The 21,338-nt window shown below is 47.0% G+C and overlaps 1 protein-coding gene across 1 annotated transcript in view; it reads right to left on the reverse strand.

Moving 5' to 3' along the window:
- LOC130290645 (uncharacterized) overlaps window positions 1–21,338 on the reverse strand; it is a 71,184-nt gene that overhangs the window by 14,212 nt on the left and 35,634 nt on the right. Inside the window, exons 6-10 of the mRNA XM_056538551.1 lie at window positions 10,918–11,136; window positions 6,248–6,325; window positions 5,874–6,149; window positions 4,029–4,247; window positions 3,382–3,459 (exon numbers count right to left, since the gene is read on the reverse strand). Coding sequence (XP_056394526.1) covers window positions 3,382–3,459; window positions 4,029–4,247; window positions 5,874–6,149; window positions 6,248–6,325; window positions 10,918–11,136 — 870 coding nt within the window. The remainder of the gene's footprint in view (window positions 1–3,381; window positions 3,460–4,028; window positions 4,248–5,873; window positions 6,150–6,247; window positions 6,326–10,917; window positions 11,137–21,338) is intronic.

The raw sequence follows: 21,338 nt of genomic DNA on the forward strand, positions 1-21,338 counted from the left end.
CTGCTCTGGTCTGCTCGATCACAGACCAGAGCAGGAGATGCCGGGAGCCGCACGGAGGAAGGAGAGGGGACCTCCGTGCGGTGTTATGAATGATCGGATCCCCGCAGCAGCGCTGCGGGCGATCCGATCGTTCATTTAAATCGCGAACTGCCGCAGATGCCGGGATCTGTATTGATCCCGGCACCTGAGGGGTTAATGGCGGACGCCCGCGAGATCTCGGGCGTCGGCCATTGCCGGCGGGTCCCTGGCTGCGATCAGCAGCCGGGATCAGCCGCGCATGACACGGGCATCGCTCCAATGCCCGCGGTTATGCTTAGGACGTAAATGTACGTCCTGGTGCGTTAAGTACCACCTCACCAGGACGTACATTTACGTCCTGCGTCCTTAAGGGGTTAAAGGGGTACTCTGCTGGGAAACATTTTGTTTATTTATTTTTTTTTTTTTAAATCAACTGGTGCCAGAAAGTTAAACAGATTTCTAAATTACTTAAATTCAAAAATGTTTTATCTTAATCCTTCCAGTACTTATCCGCTGCTGTATGCACCACAGGGAGTTCTTTTTGAATGTCCTTTCTGTCTGACCACAGTGCTCTCTGCTGACACCTCTGTCCATTTTAGGAACTGTCCAGAGCAGGAGAGGTTTGCTATGGGGATTTGCTCCTACTCTGGACAGTTCCTAAAATGGACAGAGGTGTCAGTAGAGAGCACTGTAGTCAGACTGGAAAGAACTGCACAACTTCCTCTGGAGCATACAGCAGCTGATAAGTACTGGAATGATTAAGATTTTTTAATAGAAGTAATTTACAAATCATTTTAACTTTCTGGTACCAGTTGATTTAAAAAGAGATAGCAGCAGCAGTATACAGATAGAGCTGGAGGGATATAACTACTATATATCCTGATCCCATAGAGATAGCAGCAGTATACAGATAGAGCTGGAGGGATATAACTACTATATATCCTGATCCCATAGAGATAGCAGCAGTATACAGATAGAGCTGGAGGAGAGGTGTATAACTACTATATATCCTGATCCCATAGAGATAGCAGCAGCAGTATACAGATGGAGCTGAGAGAGAAGGGATCTGATAGGTTATGATGTATCCCGTAGTTTACAGGAAGTAGTGACCCAGGACTGACCACTTCATCTTACACATTAAAGGGGTACTCCACTGCTCAGTGTTTGGAATAAACTGTTCAGAACGCCGGAGCCGGGAGCTCGTGACATCATAGCCCCAACCCCCTATTGACGCCCGCCCCGCTCCCCCTCAATGCAAGTCTATGGGAGGGGGCGTGACACCCGTCAGGCCCTCCCATAGACTTGCATTGAGGGGGCGGGGCGTGACATCATGAGGGGGCTATGACATCACGAGCTCCCGATGCCGGCTCCAGTGTTTGGAACAGTTTGTTCCAAACCCTGAGCAGCGGAGTACCCCTTTAAACACTATGATTTTCTGTGGGCCAGACTGGTGATCACAAGACCCAGTAACCGTAATGAACACAGATAGATGCAGCTGTGCTGGAATAAAACAGATGGCGCTGTAGGATCGGTAATACTATTGGTACTAGACCAATAATGATGTCACCATTAAAGTGTATTTTAAATCTAGAAATAGGTTACGGGCTGTATAATAACCCAGAACTAAAACCTTCCAGCATTGTTTGGGGTCTGCACGGTCTCGTTGCCCCCATGTTATACGGTCTCAGTTGTTCCGAGTGGGGGGAGATAAACCTGCTGACTGTTCTAATACAGCAGAATGTTCTTCACTGGATCATTATAGTTTATATCCTTCATCTATTTGTGCAGAATATAATTATTCCTAACGTTAGGGTGCAGCACTATAATATGTCCCCCAGAAACTCATATACTTATAGACATGAAAACCCCCAGAGAACCCTCCTGCATCTCAGAATCTGTGGCAGTGACCCGGCCCACTTTACCGGAAAAAACAGGCGCTGGCAGCTCGTGACGTCATAACCCCGCCCCCTTGTGACGTCACGCCTTGCCCCCTCAAAGCAAGTCTATGGGAGGGGGCGTGACGGCTGTCACGCCCCCTCCCATAGACTTGCATTGAGGGGGCAGGGCGTGACATCATGATGGGGCGAGGCTATTATGTAATGAGCTCCCAGCACCAACTCCAGCGTTCGCAACAGTTTGTTCCAAACGCTGAGCAGCGGAGTACCCCTTTAAAGTCTGACCACAGTGCTCTCTGCTGCCACCTCTGTCTGTGTCAGGAACTGTCCAGAACAGGAGAGGTTTGCTACGGGGATTTTTTCCTATTCTGGACAGTTTTGGACACAGACAGAGGTGTCAGCAGAGAGCACTGTGGTCAGACTGAAAAGAACAACTCAATTTCCTGTGGAGCATACAGCAGCTGATAAGTACTGGAAGGATTAAGATTTTTCTATAGAAGTAATTTACAAATCTGTATAACTTTCTGGCACCAGTTGATTTAAAAGAAATGTTTTCCACCAGTGTACCCCTTTAACTACACATTTTCTATGATGGACCAGTCGTAACATAAAACAGCGTTATTATGAAGATAAAAGTAGCATCAAAAACATGAACAATGCCCAATATGTATCCACAATGTATCCATGGCGAGATGACACAATGTCAACTGTGGTCAAGACATCTAGAATCAAAAAAACATTTTGTCAGTGGCAACTCTTTCATAGTTTTTAGAGTGCTGTACGGCTGTCCCTGATGAAGGTGAATGTATTCATTGAAATGCGTCGAATGCTGTTTTGTACCACATGACATTCTGTAGCCGGTTTGGCGACATCACTTAGCACCTGAATCTGTACAACGCACTGATAAGTATAGGAGAGTTGTCATTGTCTGGGGCACACTCTGGTTAAGCAGCAATTTACACAACCTACTAAGAAAGGAACCTACTCAGGAAGGACTAGCACATACATAAGAAGGACGGAAAATGCAGTATTCAGGACCGTAGCATTGGGGAGCAGTCCTTTTGTCGAAGCTTATCATTTCACAGTGGAAAATAGAGGCCGAGTACCGTGTAGGACAAAACAGGGCCCTACGCATTTCAGTGAACATGGTCACCTTCATCAGGGACAGAAAAACATAGAAAAGTTGCCACCTGCAAAATGTTTTTGATTCTGGTTGACTGCAGGGGACAATGTTCTGTCTTGCTATAGAGGGGGTACCCATTGGTCATTGTTTGATTCGTGTTTTTATGCTGTTTTATGCATGACTGATGCATCGTTTGGGTATTGAAGTATACAGGTGTTTTTTTTTTTTTGGGGGGGGGGTTGTAACAAAAAAAGCTGCATATAGAGGCACTGACGGACAAGATTGTGTGTATTACAGGATAGTTCCATGCAGAATTACTATGGGTTGATCCCCATAGCTCCCCACCTGTGTTGGACTGGAAGCCGGGCTTGCTAAAGCTGTAGTCCTTTATCTCGTTGTACCACGTATCCACAACCTCCGAGCCTAAAGAACAACAAAAAGAATGTCGTAAAACATCCTACACTAGGCTATTGCAGAAGATTCCTTTATGCCAGTGGTCTCAAACTGTGGCCCTCCAGATGTTGCAAAACTTCAACTCCCAGCATGCCCGGACAGCCGTTGGCTGTCCGGGCATGCTGGGAGTTGAGGTTTTGCAACATCTGGAGGGCCACAGTTTGAGACCACTGATTCAATAGGACAACCTAGGCCCGGACTGACCCTCCTAAAAGGTCCCAGCCAACGGCTGTCCGGGCATGCTGGGAGTTGAAGTTTTGCAACTTCTGGAGGGCCACAGTTTGAGACCACTGCTTATGCCGGCCTAAAATCCGAGCATGAAAAATGGAAAGATAATTTAAAAAATCCCAAAAAGTTGTCTGAATATGCCCCACATTCTGTATGGTGGTGAGCAGAGGCGTAGCTTGTAGCTTCTGGGCCCCGATGCAAAATCTGCAACAGGGCCCCATATGCCAATTATAATACTGGTCTCTAATGGGGAAGATGTGCTTTGGGGCCCCCTTAGCTCTATAGCTACGCCCCTGGTGGCGAGTCCTTACCTGACGCGTCCCTGACACTGGAGTTCCACTTGTACCAGAGGTTTTCCCCATGGTTGGTGTTGCTGTGCTGTAGTGCGTTGATGGACAGAAGGTGGTCGGCCCATTTCTGACTAGACTCACACAATTCCCGGGTCAGCTGTAGAGGGGGTGCTCCGTGCAGACGGCGATACTGATTGTGGGCATCCAATGCTTCCTGCTCGAAACTGCTGAGTTTTACAGCTAAAAAAATATAATAAAAAACCCAAAGATTACTGAATCGGCAAAATGGGCAAACTCCACCCAATACTCCACCTTGGTACTGTCCACTGGAGACCCAAAATACTCCATCCATGTAATGGGGGCAACTTATTCTACATGAAAAGTCTTCTAGCACCACAGACTTGGTGTTGCAATAGACTTCTCAGAAGATGGTGGTGTTGCCGTACATAAAGCCGTAACTCCGTCTTGAAGAACATATCGCCATATAAAGCTTCATTTTATGGAGACCCAACTCATAAGAAAGGGCAACGTAGAAGAGAAGGGAGGGAGGTGGTCAAGACAGACGTAAAGGATCAAAGATATCATGTCTGAAGACCCAACAAAAGATGGTAGGTCCTGGAGAAACCATGGTACCGTGGTCAACGTGGGATCCGGTAGACCTCCTTTGCCTATCTAAGCCTCTTACTGCATTGGCAAAATGGGAAAACTCCACCCAATACTCCACCTTGGTCCTGTCCACTGGAGACCCAAAATACCACAGACTTGGTGTTGCAACAGACTTCTGAGAAGATGGTGGTGTTACCATAAATGAAGCCATAACTCCGTCTTGAAGAACATATGGTCATATATAGCTTCATTTTATGGAGACCCAACTCATAGGAAAGGGCAACGTAGAAGAGAAGGGAGGGAGGTGGTCAAGACAGACGTAAGTGGTCAAAGATATCATGTACTAGAAGACCCAACAGAAGATGGAAGTGTGGTGTCGGACAGGGAAATGTGTGTATTAACCTCTTTGTGACGCCAGGGCATGGTTGACCTATACACCACCCGAGGTAGACCAGCTTCACCTGTGCCAGGCACGGGGCAAATAATCACTCCGACGCAAGGTTACGGTGAACTGGTATGCTTTACTGAGGCAGACAAGGTGTTAAAGTCCATACAGCTCAGATAGGCACTAAGGAGATGCAAGGTGAACTTAGGGAAGCTTATCAGCTTTCTGGGACTTGTAGTTGCAGTTGTATAGACTGGTGAAGCCATGCTTGAATTTAGTAATTGACAGACTTGACTTGACTAACTACTCGGACAGGACTAGACTTCAGAAGAATCCCCAATATGTTTAGGTCCTACTGTTGGCTTTGACTTCCACCAACGGTGCAGGGGTTAACTTGAAGTAGAAGCGGGGTTGCTGGACCACGCCTCAGGCCTCCTTCTGGATCACACAGACTCCTCAGGTCCTCACTTCACTGTACCTCAGCTGCAAGAGAGAGAGAGCTGAACCCTGACCTCACTATATAAGGGGGGCAGTTTAGAATGATCCCATTGGTCACTGATAAGTCACCTGTTCACCTTGCATACGCCCCTTAACAACAAAGGCTCCTTAGCAACATAGATTTAAGTTAACAGAACATATAAAACACAGTATATTAACTCTTAGGTAACAAGTGCATTCGGTAGTACAATAAAGAGACTTCTAGAAAGAGAGGACACATGACAGACATTGAGCAGGATCTGACAGACAGGATAGGCAGAAGTAAAGAGGAGTACATGACTCTGTTCTGGGTCACCACAGACGGTTCTGGAGAAACCATGGTAACATGGTCAACATGGGATCAGGTAGATCCCCCCCTGCCTATCCGAGCTTCTTACCTTGCCGGCCAACCAATGCCATAGGCTTTCGATCACTTGTCTTGTCCGGTTCTGGAGACTTGTTGACACTTGGTTTCCACCGTGAGCCGGATCCATCGCTGTCCGATACCGATGGGGCTGTTCCTGAGGGCAGCACGTTCCTCTCGAAATAACCCGGGTTGGTGATGTTTCCCGCTGGGTTGTACTGTCCCACCACAAAGAAAAGGCCATTGCCATCTGTGGCCAAACCAACGCCAACTTCTTTTGAGTCCTTCCAGACAACTTGGGTGAAGTGACCTTCATCATGGAAGACAAAAGGCGACATGGTGAGGAGGAGAACATCGTATGTAGGTAGGATAGTCCAAAAACATTTCGGTGAGGATACTAACTATTACCTGTGTTACTGCGGAATCCGGGCCTACCGAAATCATAGTTCTTTATTTCATCGTACCACGAGTCAACCGGCTCCTCACCTGTTGGATAGGAAGACAAGTTTTTAGGTCTATGACTTGGCTTTATGAAATGAAGAATTGGCCATGCCCCCTAAAAGGGGTACTCCACTGCCCCAGCGTTCGGAACACTTTGTTCCAAACACTAAGTGTAGACTGCGGGGGTCATGAATTAACGGCCACGCCCTCTCAATCCAAGTCTATGGGAGGGGCGTGGCAGCCGCCACGCCCCTCCCATAGACTTGCATTGAGGGGGCGTGGTGTGATGGCACAAGGGGTGTGGCCAAGACATCACGACCCTTAAGAAATCTTAATCCTTCCAGTACTTGTTAGCTGCTGTATACTACAGAGGAAATTCTTTTCTTTTTGGAACACAGAGCTCTCTGCCGACATCACGAGCACAGTGCTCTCTGCTGACATCCCTGTCTGTTTTAGGAACTGTCCAGAGCAGCATATGTTTGCTATGGGGATTTTCTCCTACTCTGGATAGTTCTTAAAATGGACAGAAATATCAGCAGAGAGCACTGTGGTCATGATGTCAGCAGAGAGCACTGTGTTCCAAAAAAAAAAAATCCTCTGTAGTATTCAGCAGCTAATAAGTACTGGAAGGATTAAGATTTTTTAATTGAAGTCATTTACAAATTTGTTTAACTTTGTGGCACCAGTTGAGTTAAAAAAAATAAATAAATAAATAAAAAGCTATCCACCGGAGTACCCCTTTAATCCAATCTGTAGGCAGCATAGTATAGAACCGGAGCAGCTGAGCCGATTGGCGTAGATATTGTTTTGGGAAAGGATACAGTATAACATTTTCTGGGTTAAGGAGTCAGGAGGGTGGTCCTTCCCTGTATGAAAGTGCATAAAGATAATTGTCAATCACTGGGTAAGCCCCGCCCACCAGACTCCTAAAGCCAGAATGACAGGAGTTTAAATGATACATCTTAAGTAATACGGACTCTTTCCCCACAGGTCTTATCAGGAGGTTTCTTCTCCGAGTGACCTGTGGGTCCCCCGAAGCCCAGTGGGCCCTCACCTGCCCAGGTTTGTCTGCCCTAAGGTCATTATTTGTTATGATCTACTCTATAAGGTAACCGCCTACATCCTTCACTCGTGTTGTTGAATGTAACTTGGCCGCGGTTTAGTGACTGTGCTGCCAACTTCTTTATGAAGCAGAGTTGACTCTGCGCCATCACCAGGACATTTAATGTGAATTCATTTCTACTCCCAGGATTATGTGCAGATTACTCCATATTACCCAACACACTCCGAGAAGATGAGCACACAGGGTTCACAAAGGTCACACATGGGGGAACGCTGGGCTACAGCAGCACCTTCATTTTTAGGATGGGATCCCCCAACGATCATAAAGTCATAGCCTATCCTAGTCCTGGATCAACTGATCTTCTGTGAACTACAGTATGACATCATCATCTATCAGACTCCGCTCTGGCTCTATTTGTATACTGCTGCTATCTCTATGGAATCAGGATATCTAGTAGTTATACCCTTCAGCTCTGTCTGTATACTGCTCCTGTCTCTATGAGATCAGGATATATAGAAGTTATACACCTCCCCTCCAGCTCTATCTGTATGCTGCTGCTATCTCTATAGGATCAGAATAAATAGTAGTTACACTTCTCCTCTCCAGCTCTATCTGTATACTGCTGCTAGCTCTATGGGATCAGGATATATAGTAGTTATACACCTCCCCTCCAGCTCTATCTGTATACTGTGGCTATCTCTATGGGATCAGGATATATAGTAGCTATACACCTCCCCTCCAGCTCTATCTGTATACTGCTGCTATCTCTATGGGATCAGGATATATAGTAGTTATACACCTCTCCTCCAGCTCTATCTGTATACTGCTGTTATCTCTATGGGATCAGGATATATAGTAGCTATACACCTCCCCTCCAGCTCTATCTGTATACTGCACCTATCTCTATGGGATCAGGATATATAGTAGTTATACACCTCCCCTCCAGCTCTATCTGTATACTGTGGCTATCTCTATGGGATCAGGATATATAGTAGCTATACACCTCCCCTCCAGCTCTATCTGTATACTGCTGCTATCTCTATGGGATCAGGATATATACTAGCTATACACCTCCCCTCCAGCTCTATCTGTATACTGTTGCTATCTCTATGGGATCAGGATATATAGTAGTTATACACCTCTCCTCCAGCTCTATCTGTATACTGCTGCTATCTCTATGGGATCAGGATATATAGTAGTTATACACTTCCCCTCCAGCTCTATCTGTATACTGCTGCTATCTCTATGGGATCAGGATATATAGTAGTTATACACCTCTCCTCCAGCTCTATCTGTATACTGCTGGTATCTCTATGGGATCAGGATATATAGTAGTTATACACCTCCCCTCCAGCTCTATCTGTATACTGCTGCTATCTCTATGGGATCAGGATATATAGTAGTTATACACCTCCCCTCAAGCTCTATCTGTATACTGCTGCTGCTGTCTCTATGGGATCAGGATATATAGTAGTTATACACGTCTCCTCCAGCTCTATCTGTATACTGCTGCTATCTCTATGGGATCAGGATATATAGTAGTTATACACCTCCCCTCCAGCTCTATCTGTATACTGCTGCTGCTATCTCTATGGGATCAGGATATATAGTAGTTATACACCTCTCCTCCAGCTCTATCTGTATACTGCTGCTATCTCTATGGGATCAGGATATATAGTAGTTATACACCTCCCCTCCAGCTCTATCTGTATACTGCTGCTGCTATCTCTATGGGATCAGGATATATAGTAGTTATACACCTCCCCTGAAGCTGTGTGCATTATTCTCTAATAATAGCCTAGGCTGCATTCTATAAGAAATAAATCCCGGAGTGCTTCTTTAATAAAAGAAAAACAATGTGATGAGACTTGTGAATATTTTCTGCAGCTGTCGTGTGGCTGGAATTCCCCTTCATTCTCAAATGGAAATGATCAGAAATACATCTCCAAAGAGGGAGCGGGGCTATAAAAGGATTAGGAGGAATGCTGGAAAACGCTATGTGCGCGGCCTGGGAGGGTGAGAGGGTCCATGAGTCAGGGGCCGTCCCATCAGGCACTGAACATAAGCTTTCCATCTGAAACCTGTTAAATGTTCAGTCCTCCTGCAGTGCCCCCACAGGTAGAACAAGGCATTGCATGGCTTAATTAAAAGGTCTATTGTAGTGGTCTCTAAACTGTGGACCTCCAGCTTTTGCAAAACTACAAACTTCCAGCATACCCGGACAGCCAAAAGCCGTGGGCCTCAAGATAATTATATCATGAAGACCATATTGCCCTAGACCGCCAGGGACTATACCATGAACTCTGTTATTGCTCTAGACCACAAAGGACTATATCTTTGGCTCACTTATTGCCATAGAGCCCCAGGGACTATATAATGAACTACCTTATTGCCCTAGACCACCAGGGACTATATCCTGAAGTCACTTATTTCCCTTGACCACCAGGGACTATATTCTGAAGTCCCTTATTGCCCTAGACCATCAGGGACTATATCATAAACTCTATTATTGCTCTACTCCACCAGGGACTATGGGGGAGATTTATCAAAACCTGTCCAGAGGAAAGGTTGCCCATAGAAACTAATCAGATCGCTCCTTTCATTTTTCAGGGGCCTTTTCAAAAATGAAAGAAGCGATCCGATTGGTTGTTTTGGGCAAATCAGCAATTTTTCCTCTGAACAGGTTTTAATAAATCTCCCCCTATATCTTTGGCTCATTATTGCTCTAGATCACCAGGGACTATATCATAAACTCTGTTATTGCTCTAGACCACCCAGGACTATATCATTGGCTCACTTATTGCCCTAGACCACCAGGGACTGTATCATTGGCTCACTTATTGCCCTAGACCACCAGGGACTATACAATTGGCTCACTCATTGCCCTAGACCACCAGGGACTATATCCTGAAGTCCCTTATAGCCCTAGGCCATCAGGGACTATATCATGAACTCTATTATTGCTCTAGACCACCAGGGACTATATCTTTGGCTCATTATTGTTCTAGAACACCAGGGACTATGTCATTGGCTCACTTATTGCCCTAGACCACCAGGGACTATATCATTGGCTCACTCATTGCCCTAGACCACCAGGGACTATATCCCGAAGTCCCTTATTTCCTTAGGCCATCAAGGACTATATCATGAACTCTATTATTGCTCTAGACCACCATGGACTATATTTTTGGCTCATTATTGTCCTAGAACACCAGGGACTATATTATTGACTTCCTTATTGCCCTAGACCACCAGGGACTATATCACTATACTGTATCATGAACTCTCTTATTGTCCTAGACCAGTGGTCTCCAAACTATGGCCCTCCAGCTGTTGCAAAACCACAACTCCCTGCATGCCCGGACAGCCAACGGCTAACCGGACATGCTGGGAGTTGTAGGTTTGCAACAGCTGGAGGTCCACAGTTTGAAGACCACTGGTCTATTGTCTTCCAGAGACACTTTTTAATGATAAAACAAGGACCCCAACAAGACCTAAAAGTCCTAAATGAGGGTTTTCTGTGGATTGTAGGTCATGTGACGGTGTCATATCATCCGGCATTTGCCGAAATTACCTGGAAGCTCTCGGGTGCTGGAGCTGTATTTGTAGTACAGGTTCTCTCCATGGTCCGTCCCGCTGTGTTTGAGGGTCCGGATGGACAGCAGGTGGTCCGCCCATGCCTGTGCTGAGCGGCAGAGGTCCCGGTTGAGCTGGAGTGGCGCGGCTCCATGTTTCTTCCTGTAGACGTTATGGGCCGACACAAAATCTCTCTCGAACTGGTTTCCTTCAACACCTAAAACGAAACAGATGTTGCGTGAGTCACGGCCACAGGATGATACGAGGAGATCCAAAGGAATTTCTAATGTCTCCTTCCCTGGAGTCTCCACATGGAGGCAAGAAGATCGTGGGGTGAGTTAGGTTTATTGGGCCATAAAAGACTGAGGCACTATTATATGACTTTAATGGTGTTCATTCAACTCTATTACATGTGTTAAAGGGGATCTCCGGAGGAAAACAATAAATAAAAATCTTAATCCTACCAGTACTTATCAGCTGCTGAAGTTGTGTAGTTCTTTCCTGTCTGATCACAGTGCTCTCTGCTGACACCTCTGTCCATGTCAGGAACTGTCCAGAGTAGGAGCAAATCCCCATAGCAAATCTCTCCTGCTCTGGACAGTTCCTGACATGGACAGAGGTGTCAGCAGAGAGCCCTGTGGTCCAACTAGAAAGAACTACACAACTTCCTGTGGAGCATACAGCAGCTGATAAGTACTGGAAGGATTAAGATTTTTTAATAGAAGTATTATACAAATCTATATAACTTTCTACCAGTTGATTTGAAAAAAAAAATTCAAAAAATTCTCTATTGTTGCCAATGATGAAGGCAATCCTGGAGAAGAAAGAACCAGTGGAACCCCAAGCTTAAAGGGGTACTCCACTGGCCTGCATTCAGAACTAAAGGATTTAGGTCATACCACGGTTTTAGGTCCAGTCAAAAAAAGGATACGGGGCAAAAATGAGCAAACCGAAGTCACTATACGACTCCAATTGGCTCATTGAAATGAATGAGATACGCGCTGGTCTGGTTCCCGTATTGTCAAATCGTAGTGTGAACCCAGCCTCGGTCTGGAGAGGAGAGTGAGTGGAGGTCCAGTCTCTGCTGTGTGACCTGTACCTCACCACATGAGGACAGGCCACAAAGACCCAGTTGCTGAAAAGATTCCAGATCCTGAGTGACATCACCCTCCATCAGGATCTCGCCGACCAAGTCGTCTGTCTAGTTAGTTCCAGTCCGCTTTGGGGACAAGTGCCAAAGAGCCGTCGGGCCCCATAGCCAAAGAAAAGGATAATGTGAGTGAAGATCTTCTGGCCACTCCGGTCCATACAAGTCCACCCTGGCGGTAAGCCCTTTTCATTGGATTCCACAAGTGAAGTTGCAAGAGTCAGTGATAGTCAGCTCCCAAGTCAAGTCCAGTCTCAGTCCAGTCTAGTCACGTCAAGGCTAGCTTAGTCAATTTTCAGTCAGTCCAGTCTAGTTATGTCAAGGCTAGCTCAGTCCAGTTTCAGTCAGTCCAGTCTATTCATGTCAAGGCTAGCTCAGTCCAGTTTCAGTCAGTCCAGTCTATTCATGTCAAGGCTAGCTCAGTCCAGTTTCAGTCAGTCCAGTCTAGTTATGTCAAGACTAGCTCAGTCCAGTTTCAGTCAGACCAGTCTATTCATGTCAAGGCTAGCTCAGTCCAGTTTCAGTCAGTCCAGTCTAGTTATGTCAAGACTAGCTCAGTCCAGTTTCAGTCAGTCCAGTCTATTCATGTCAAGGCTAGCTCAGTCCAGTTTCAGTCAGTCCAGTCTAGTCATGTCAAGGCTAGCTCAGTCCTGTTTCAGTCAGTCCAGTCTAGTCATGTCAAGGCTAGCTCAGTCCAGTTTCAGTCAGTCCAGTCTAGTTATGTCAAGGCTAGCTCAGATCAGTTTCAGTCAGTCCAGTCTAGTCTAGTCAAGTCAAGGCTAGCTCAGTCAAATTTCACTCAGTCCAGTCTAGTCACGAAAAGTCTAGGGCGGTGAGGATCCTGATGGCCGCACCCCCCCCCCAACCTCCCCTCAATCCTGACGAAGCAAGAACCAATGGGGAGCCCCACCCCATAATCTTAGAATTACGCGGCTATATTATGGTCCCATTTAACCTTTCTTATCACAGCTTCTGTTTGCCCATCATGAATTCCTCACATTACAGTCACTATTCTGGGATAAGTCAGTATTGGGGCAGCAGTCGGGCCCACACCCTGCAGACTGTCCATGTGCAGAACATTACAGGCACATTTGGGCTTTCCTCAAGACGGCCCACGTCATTCCAATCCCCCCAGTCATGGGCTACGGATGAATCACTACATTGTACTGTAAGGAATCCGACTGCTGAAAGTCCAAGGGGGGCTCCATATGGACGAGTCTTCCCCCACATATATACAGGCCATACTGGGAAGACGAATGATCTGTAAGGAGGGTGGGGACCTGTATAATCCCAGGACCAGAACAAGGCTGGAGATTCCACCCTAATAATAGTATATCTATGCAGCTGTGAGGAGCAATATCTGTTTCCTGGAAAAGCTGGGTGACAGCCATTACAGCTGTCACCCAGCCTTCCCAGGATCCTGAATGACAAATATAACTAGGGATATAGTAGTAATGCATCCTCATGAGCACTGCACAGGAAGCCAGATTTGTAGGTCTATTCTGGGAAAGCTGGGTGACATCCTCCAATTGTAGCTGTGATGCCAAGCAGAGCCAAATACAGCGTTCCTATAATAATCCTGTAAAACCCTGTTCACACTATGGGATTTCCTTGTGGAAATTCCACACAGACTATACTTGCCGCAAACTCCAAATTAATTCTTACGGGGAAATCTGCAAGAGAAATCCCGACACTGATGTAGAGAATGGGACGGTACTTACTGTCCGCAGCAGATTTCCCTAAGAAAATCCAGATGGAATTTCTTTAGTGGGAATGGGGCCTTAAGCTGCTGCACTGGGGGGCCACTACCTGCAGACACGGGCCCTTTACCACCTGCAGACTCGGCCCTTTACCACCTGCAGACTCAGCCCCTTTACTACCTGCAGACACGGGCCCTTTACCACCTGCAGACTCGGCCCTTTACCACCTGCAGACTCGGCCCTTTACCACCTGCAGACTCGGCCCTTTACCACCTGCAGACTCCGTCCCTTTACCACCTGCAGACTCCGTCCCTTTACCACCTGCAGACTCGGCCCTTTACCACCTGCAGACTCCGTCCCTTTACCACCTGCAGACTCCGTCCCTTTACCACCTGCAGACTCGCCCCTTTACCACCTGCAGACTCAGCCCCTTTACCACCTGCAGACTCCGTCCCTTTACCACCTGCAGACATGGGCGCTTTACCACCTGCAGACATGGGCGCTTTACCACCTGCAGACTCGGCCCCTTTACCACCTGCAGACATGGGCGCTTTACCACCTGCAGACTCGGCCCCTTTACCACCTGCAGACATGGGCGCTTTACCACCTGCAGACTCGGCCCCTTTACCACCTGCAGACACGGGCCCTTTACTACCTGCAGACTCGGCCCCTTTACCACCTGCAGACTCCGGCCCTTTACTACCTGCATACCCCCTGGCCGTTTACTACCTGCAGATACGGCCCCTTTACCACCTGCAGACATGGGCCCTTTACCACCTGCAGACTCGGCCCCTTTACCACCTGCAGACTCCAGACATTTACTACCTGCAGACTCGGCCCCTTTACCACCTGCAGACTCGGCCCCTTTACTACCTGCAGACTTGGTCCCTTTACCACCTGCAGACTCGGCCCCTTTACCACCTGCAGACTCGCCCCCTTTACTACCTGCAGACACGGGCCCTTTACCACCTGCAGACTCAGGACATTACCACCTGCAGATACGGCCCCTTTACCACCTGCAGACATGGGCCCTTTACCACCTGCAGATATGGCCCCTTTACCACCTGCAGACTCGGCCCCTTTACTACCTGCAGACTTGGTCCCTTTACCACCTGCAGACTCGGCCCCTTTACCACCTGCAGACATGGGCCCTTTACTACCTGCAGACATGGTCCCTTTACCACCTGCAGACATGGGCCCTTTACTACCTGCAGACACGGTCCCTTTACTACCTGCAGACTCGGCCCCTTTACCACCTGCAGACTCGGCCCCTTTACCACCTGCAGACTCGCCCCCTTTACCACCTGCAGACTCGCCCCCTTTACTACCTGCAGACTTGGGCTCTTTACCACCTGCAGACTCGGCCCCTTTACCACCTGCAGACTCGGCCCCTTTACCACCTGCAGACTCGGCCCCTTTACCACCTGCAGACTCGCCCCCTTTACTACCTGCAGACTTGGGCTCTTTACCACCTGCAGACTTGGGTCCTTTACTACCTGCAGACTCAGGCACTTTAAGGATTTTGCAGCAGGAATACGAAGGGTTAATCTAGTACCATAATTGTACTGATACACCCATCTAGGTCTTTGTCCTGACTTGAATCCAGACCCGGTGTTGTTATTTGTCTTTCGTGCTGCAGGATTTCACCGTAATACAGGGATTTCACCGGTATATGGCGGATCACGCAGCACAATACAGGGTGGGGCGCAGGGATTTACAGGCTATTAGTTTGGGGAATTTATCATCTGCATTGAGTTCTGATCTGAATTCAGCATCTATATCAGTGTTCACATACACGACTGGAATCTACTATAGGTCTACAGGACAGTGTTTCCTAACCAGGGTGCCTCCAGCTCCTGCAAAACTACAACTCCCAGCATGTCCAGATGTATGGGATCTATATTTGTTTGACATTATGGCCTGGGTTCTGTATTAGTTTAGGTCCTTTCAGCTGAAGTCTCCTTTTCTGCAGAGGTCTCCTCTGTGTCTGAATTATTATAAGGGTTCTGTATTAGTAGGGGATCTGGTTCGAGTTTTTAGGGGCCTGGCTCCAGGAAGAGAAGTCATATTGGTATAAAGGGTCTGGTTTGGGGTAAAATTGGTATAAGGGGTCTAGGGTTGTATTTGTATAGGGGTCTGGGGTCATATTGGTATAAGGGGTCTAGGGTTGTATTTGTATAGGGGTCTGGGGTCATATTGGTTTAAGGGGTCTAGGGTTGTATTTGTATAGGGGTCTGGTCTAGGGTCATATTGGTATAAGGGGTCTAGGGTTGTATTTGTATAGGGGTCTGGGGTCATATTGGTTTAAGGGGTCTAGGGTTGTATTTGTATAGGGGTCTGGTCTAGGGTCATATTGGTATAAGGGGTCTAGGGTTGTATTTGTGTAGGGGTCTGGTCTGGGGTCATATAGATAGAAGGGGTCTGGTCTGGGGTCATATTGGTTTAAGGGATTTAGTCTGGGGTTGTAACTGTAGAAAGGGTCTGGTCTGGGGTCAGATTGTTATAAAGGGTCGGGGGTCATTTTGGTATAAGGGTCTGGTCTGGGGTCATATTGGTATAAGGGGTCTGGTCTGAGGTCATAATGGTATAAGGGGTCTGGTCTGGGGTCGTAATGGTATAAGGGCTCTACTCTGGGGTCGTATTGGTATAGGGGGTTTGGTCTAGGGTCATATTGGTATAAGGGGTCTGGACTAAGGTTGTTTTGGTATAAGGGGTCTGGTCTGGGGTCATAATGGTATAAGGGCTCTACTCTGGGGTCGTATTGTTATAGTGGGTTTGGTCTAAGGTCATATTGGTATAAGGGGTCTGGACTGAGGTTGTTTTGGTATAAGGGGTCTGGTCTGGGGTCATATTGGCATAATGGCTCTACTCTGGAATTGTATTGGTATAAGCAGGGCTCAAGTCCTGCGTGAACTCATGGGAATGGAGTTCCTGCACTTTTTCCACAGCAGGAATAGTGTTTCCATTAGCAGGACCAGCCCTTGGGTGGAAATCTTTGGTGAGTTCCCACACTTTTTTTTCCCCAAGACTTGATCCCTGGGTATAAGGGGTCTGGTCTGGAGTTGAATTGGTATAAGGGGTCTGAACTTTTGATCTGAGGGTTCTATTTGTTTAGGGAGTCTGGGGTCGTATTGGAATAAGGGATCTGGTCTGGGGTCTTTATTCTGGTCTGAGGGCTGTATTTGTTTAGGAGGTCTGGGGTCTGTATTGGTTTGAGGATCTAGTCTTGGTCTGCATATAGTGTTCAGGTCTGGAGTCTATTAGTTTGAGGGTCTGGTCTCAGTCTGTACATACATTTCTGGGTCTGGTCAAGGTCTGGATATAGGGGTCTGGTCAAGGTCTGGATATAGGGGTCTGGTCTAGATTCTGCATATGTTTGGAGGTGGGGTCTGGTCTGAGGTCTGTATTAGTTTTGGAACCTAACCTGGCCTGGACTTGGAAACAAGGGGGGTCTGGTCTGGGGCCTGTACTAGTTTAGGGGATGTCATGTGTGTGTATAGCGGTGTGGTCAGTGATGGGGTATAATGATGGGGGTCTTAGGCTTTAGGTTGGGGGGGGTTCTTAACATAATTAATGTTTTGCATTGCATTGTATGTATCAGAATGTCTCAGTAGTGCAGCCTCAGGCCTGTAACTTCCAGCCACCAGAATGACTGAATATAAGCTCCACTAGTGAAATACATTCCCTCCCCCACCTGACACCCCCCGCACTGTACTATATATACAGTAACTGTGTAGCCATCTGTACAGTATTAGGCAACACATACCCCAGACTGCTGTGTCACCGACTGGAGGAAGCTGATTGATGGCGCACACGGAGGCCTAAGAATGCGTCATGTCTTGGCGTCCAAGCTGCACAGCAGACTGTGTAGACTGGCTGGTGTTTCCCAACCAAGGTGCCCCCAGCTGTTGTAAAACTACAACTCCCAGCATTCCCGGACAGCCAACGGCTGTCCGGGCATGCTGGGAGTTGTAGTTTTGCAACAGCTGGAGGCATCCTGGTTGGGAAACACCAGTCTATGATACTGTAGGATCTTTTTTTACCATTCAGCCTGTAAATGTGTCAGTCTTCACTGCAGTTCTGGAATTCTAGTCATGAACCAGGAAGCTCCGGATGAGCAGGAGCTTTAGGGCCTTGTGTCTACAGATGTTTGTATATCGAGCGGAAACTTTGCTAATAAAGGAAAAACCTCGGTCAACAAGGTCCAATGACCGCACAACCAGTTTGCCGGCCTCAGCAGCGCCAAACCCTTTCCCTTGTGGTTGCCAAACTTCACTCATCAGCATCTTCTTGTTTATAGCTACGACCTTGGTGACGTCATACCGGAGGCGCGGGGGCTGCAGCTGGACACGGCCATGAATTTGTAATTTTTTTTTGTTACTGATTAGAGCTAAATACAGAATGTTTTTTTTTGTTTTTTTTTGTAATATATTTCAATTTTCTGATTGTAACTTTTTTTATTTTGTTATTAGTATATTATAATGGTGGCAGCCATCTTGCCTGAGCTCTTGTTAACAGTATTTATAGCAGTGTTTTCCAAACAGTGTGTCTCCAGCTGTTGCAAAACTACAACTCCCAGCATGCTGGGAGTTGTAGTTTTGCAACAGCTGAAGACGCCCTGTTTGGAAAACACTGAATTTAAGAGCTGCTTTACTGCAACCCTGATGAACATTTGTGGCAATAGACAGGAGCTGTCCCATTGATATGAATGGGAAAGGTGTCTGGGCACGCTCTGTGACTTTTACATTTTAGAGGGAGGGGGGACGCTGATCTGTGAGCAACAGCTATTGTGTATACCTTTGTTATCTATACAATGGTGTCATCTCTTACTGTAAGGCTGGGTTGACACAAGGGATTTTCCCAGTATGTGTTTAGCCGCCAAGTTGGTTGTTGGTTTCCACATGGAATGCGGGCACATAGTCTGCTTGGAATTACAGACAGAATTCCATGTGCAAAATCTGTGTGCAAGATCCGTAGAAGATCCGCCCATGTTCCATAGGAGATCCGCCCAAATTCCGTAGAAGATCCGCCCACGTTCCATAGAAGATCCGCCAACATTCCGTAGAAGATTCGCTCACATTCCATGGAAGATCTGCCCACATTCCATAGAAGATCCGCCGACATTCCATAGAAGATCCGGCGACATTAGATCCACCAGCATTCCATAGAAAATCTGCCCACGTTCCATAGAAGATCCGCCCACATTCCATAGAAGATCCGCCCACATTCCATAGAAGATCCGCCCACATTCCATAGAAGATCTGCCAGCATTCCATAGAAGATCTGCCAGCATTCCATAGAAAATCCGTCCACGTTCCATAGAAGATCCGCCCACATTCCATAGAAGATCCGCCAGCATTCCATAGAAAATCCGCCCACATTCCATAGAAGATCCGCCCACATTCCATAGAAGATCCGCCCACATTCCATAGAAGATCTGCCAGCATTCCATAGAAAATCCGCCCACGTTCCATAGAAGCTCCGCCCACATTCCATAGAAGATCCGCCCACATTCCGTAGAAGATCCACCCCCACATTCCGTAGAAGATCCACCCCCACATTCCGTAGAAGATCCACCCCCACATTCCGTAGAAGATCCACCCCCACATTCCGTAGAAGATCCGCCCCCACATTCCATAAAAGATCCACCCCCACATTCTGAAGAAGATCCACCCCCACATTCCATAGAAGATCCACCCCAACATTCCGTAGAGAATCCTCCCACATTCCGTGCAGAAAGACTAATATTCGGCGCGGAAACCAACAACCAACATTTCTACTTATAACATGCGTTGTGTGAACCCGGCTTTACAATAAGAGGTGACACCAACGTATAGATAACAGAGATATACACAATAGATGTTTCTACAGATCAGCCTCCATCTACCTTTGCAATGGTCACAGAGCGTTACAAAAACACCTTTCCCATTCATATCATGGGACCATGGGCTGCATCTCCTCCTCTCCCATAGAGAAACATGCAGAGCTGGGGCCCCGTACAGGAGATTGCGGGGGTCAGACACTTATCCCCCAACACTGCAGATCTACTTTAATCTTGTTCAGCTGCAGTATCATCTTTGTCCCAGCTGAAGCACAGGCCGGAACAAAGTCCACGACGTGAAGGCAGGACTAGCACTACTCAGTGTTCACTCCTGTCCTATCAGACTAGCGTAAAAACAAGAGGGGGAGGGGGTTACAGAGCAGCCTGCAGTGACGAGGAGGAGGAGACCCAGCACAGCAGACTCAGGGAGGAAGATGAGTCTTGCAGAGTGAAGACCTGCCCCCACCAGATCACAGAATGACAAACCAAGTGAGCAACAGAAAGAAGGTATTTGTGAGAGAAATATAGGCGCTAGAAAAAAAGTAAATAATCAGGATTAGGTACAAGGTTACCACTGCTGTAGAGCAAAACTAGTGGTATGTGACTGGTAATAGTAAGATATGGCTATTGAAATAGGTGGCTTCTATGGCCCTGTGGTTCGTGGAGAACCACAAGTCCCAGCATGCAGCCATGGAGAGCCACGGTTTGTCCTGATGTAGACACTACAGCTGCATTATCTCTAGAGTGCTGGACTAATATTTATGACAGATCCTTCCCCTGTAGAGTGTAGACATGGCCGCTCCAGCGCTTGTTTATTCTCACAATGTGAAATGACTCAGGAATTAAGAATGAGGCTCCAGGAGTTTTCGGAAGGATAAAGATCTTGAAGAAGCCAGTGACAGCAGACCCCCACCCTTTTATAGTTTCGAAGCAATAAAAAAATATAAAAAAATTTAAAAAAAGGCTTAACCTATTCAATACCAGAGAGCAATAATCTACAAGAAGGGATGGAACTATACGAAAGTCAGGACCCTCAGAGCTTACAATCTAAGATCCTCTGCAGACTGAACAGTCAGGACCCTCAGAGCTTACAATCTAAGACACTATAGAGAGTGAACAGTCAGGACCCCCAGAGCTTACAATCTAAGACACTATAGAGAGTGAACAGTCAGGACCCTCAGAGCTTACAATCTAAGACACTATAGAGAGTGAACAGTCAGGACCCCCAGAGCTTACAATCTAAGACACTATAGAGAGTGAACAGTCAGGACCCTCAGAGCTTACAATCTAAGACACTATAGAGAGTGAACAGTCAGGACCCTCAGAGCTTACAATCTAAGACACTATAGAGAGTGAACAGTCAGGACCCTCAGAACTTACAATCTAAGACACTATAGAGAGTGAACAGTCAGGACCCCCAGAGCTTACAATCTAAGACACTATAGAGAGTGAACAGTCAGGACCCTCAGAGCTTACAATCTAAGACACTATAGAGACTGAACAGTCAGGACCCTCAGAGCTTACAATCTAAGACACTATAGAGAGTGAACAGTCAGGACCCTCAGAGCTTACAATCTAAGACACTATGGAGACTGAACAGTCAGGACCTCAGAGCTTACAATCTAAGACACTATAGAGAGTGAACAGTCTGGACCCTCAGAGCTTAAAATCTAAGACACTATAGAGAGTGAACAGTCAGGACCCCCAGAGCTTACAATCTAAGACACTATAGAGAGTGAACAGTCTGGACC

This window comes from Hyla sarda, chromosome 9 (genome assembly GCF_029499605.1).
Source record: "Hyla sarda isolate aHylSar1 chromosome 9, aHylSar1.hap1, whole genome shotgun sequence".
In the NCBI taxonomy this organism is placed as follows: Eukaryota; Metazoa; Chordata; class Amphibia; order Anura; family Hylidae; genus Hyla; species Hyla sarda.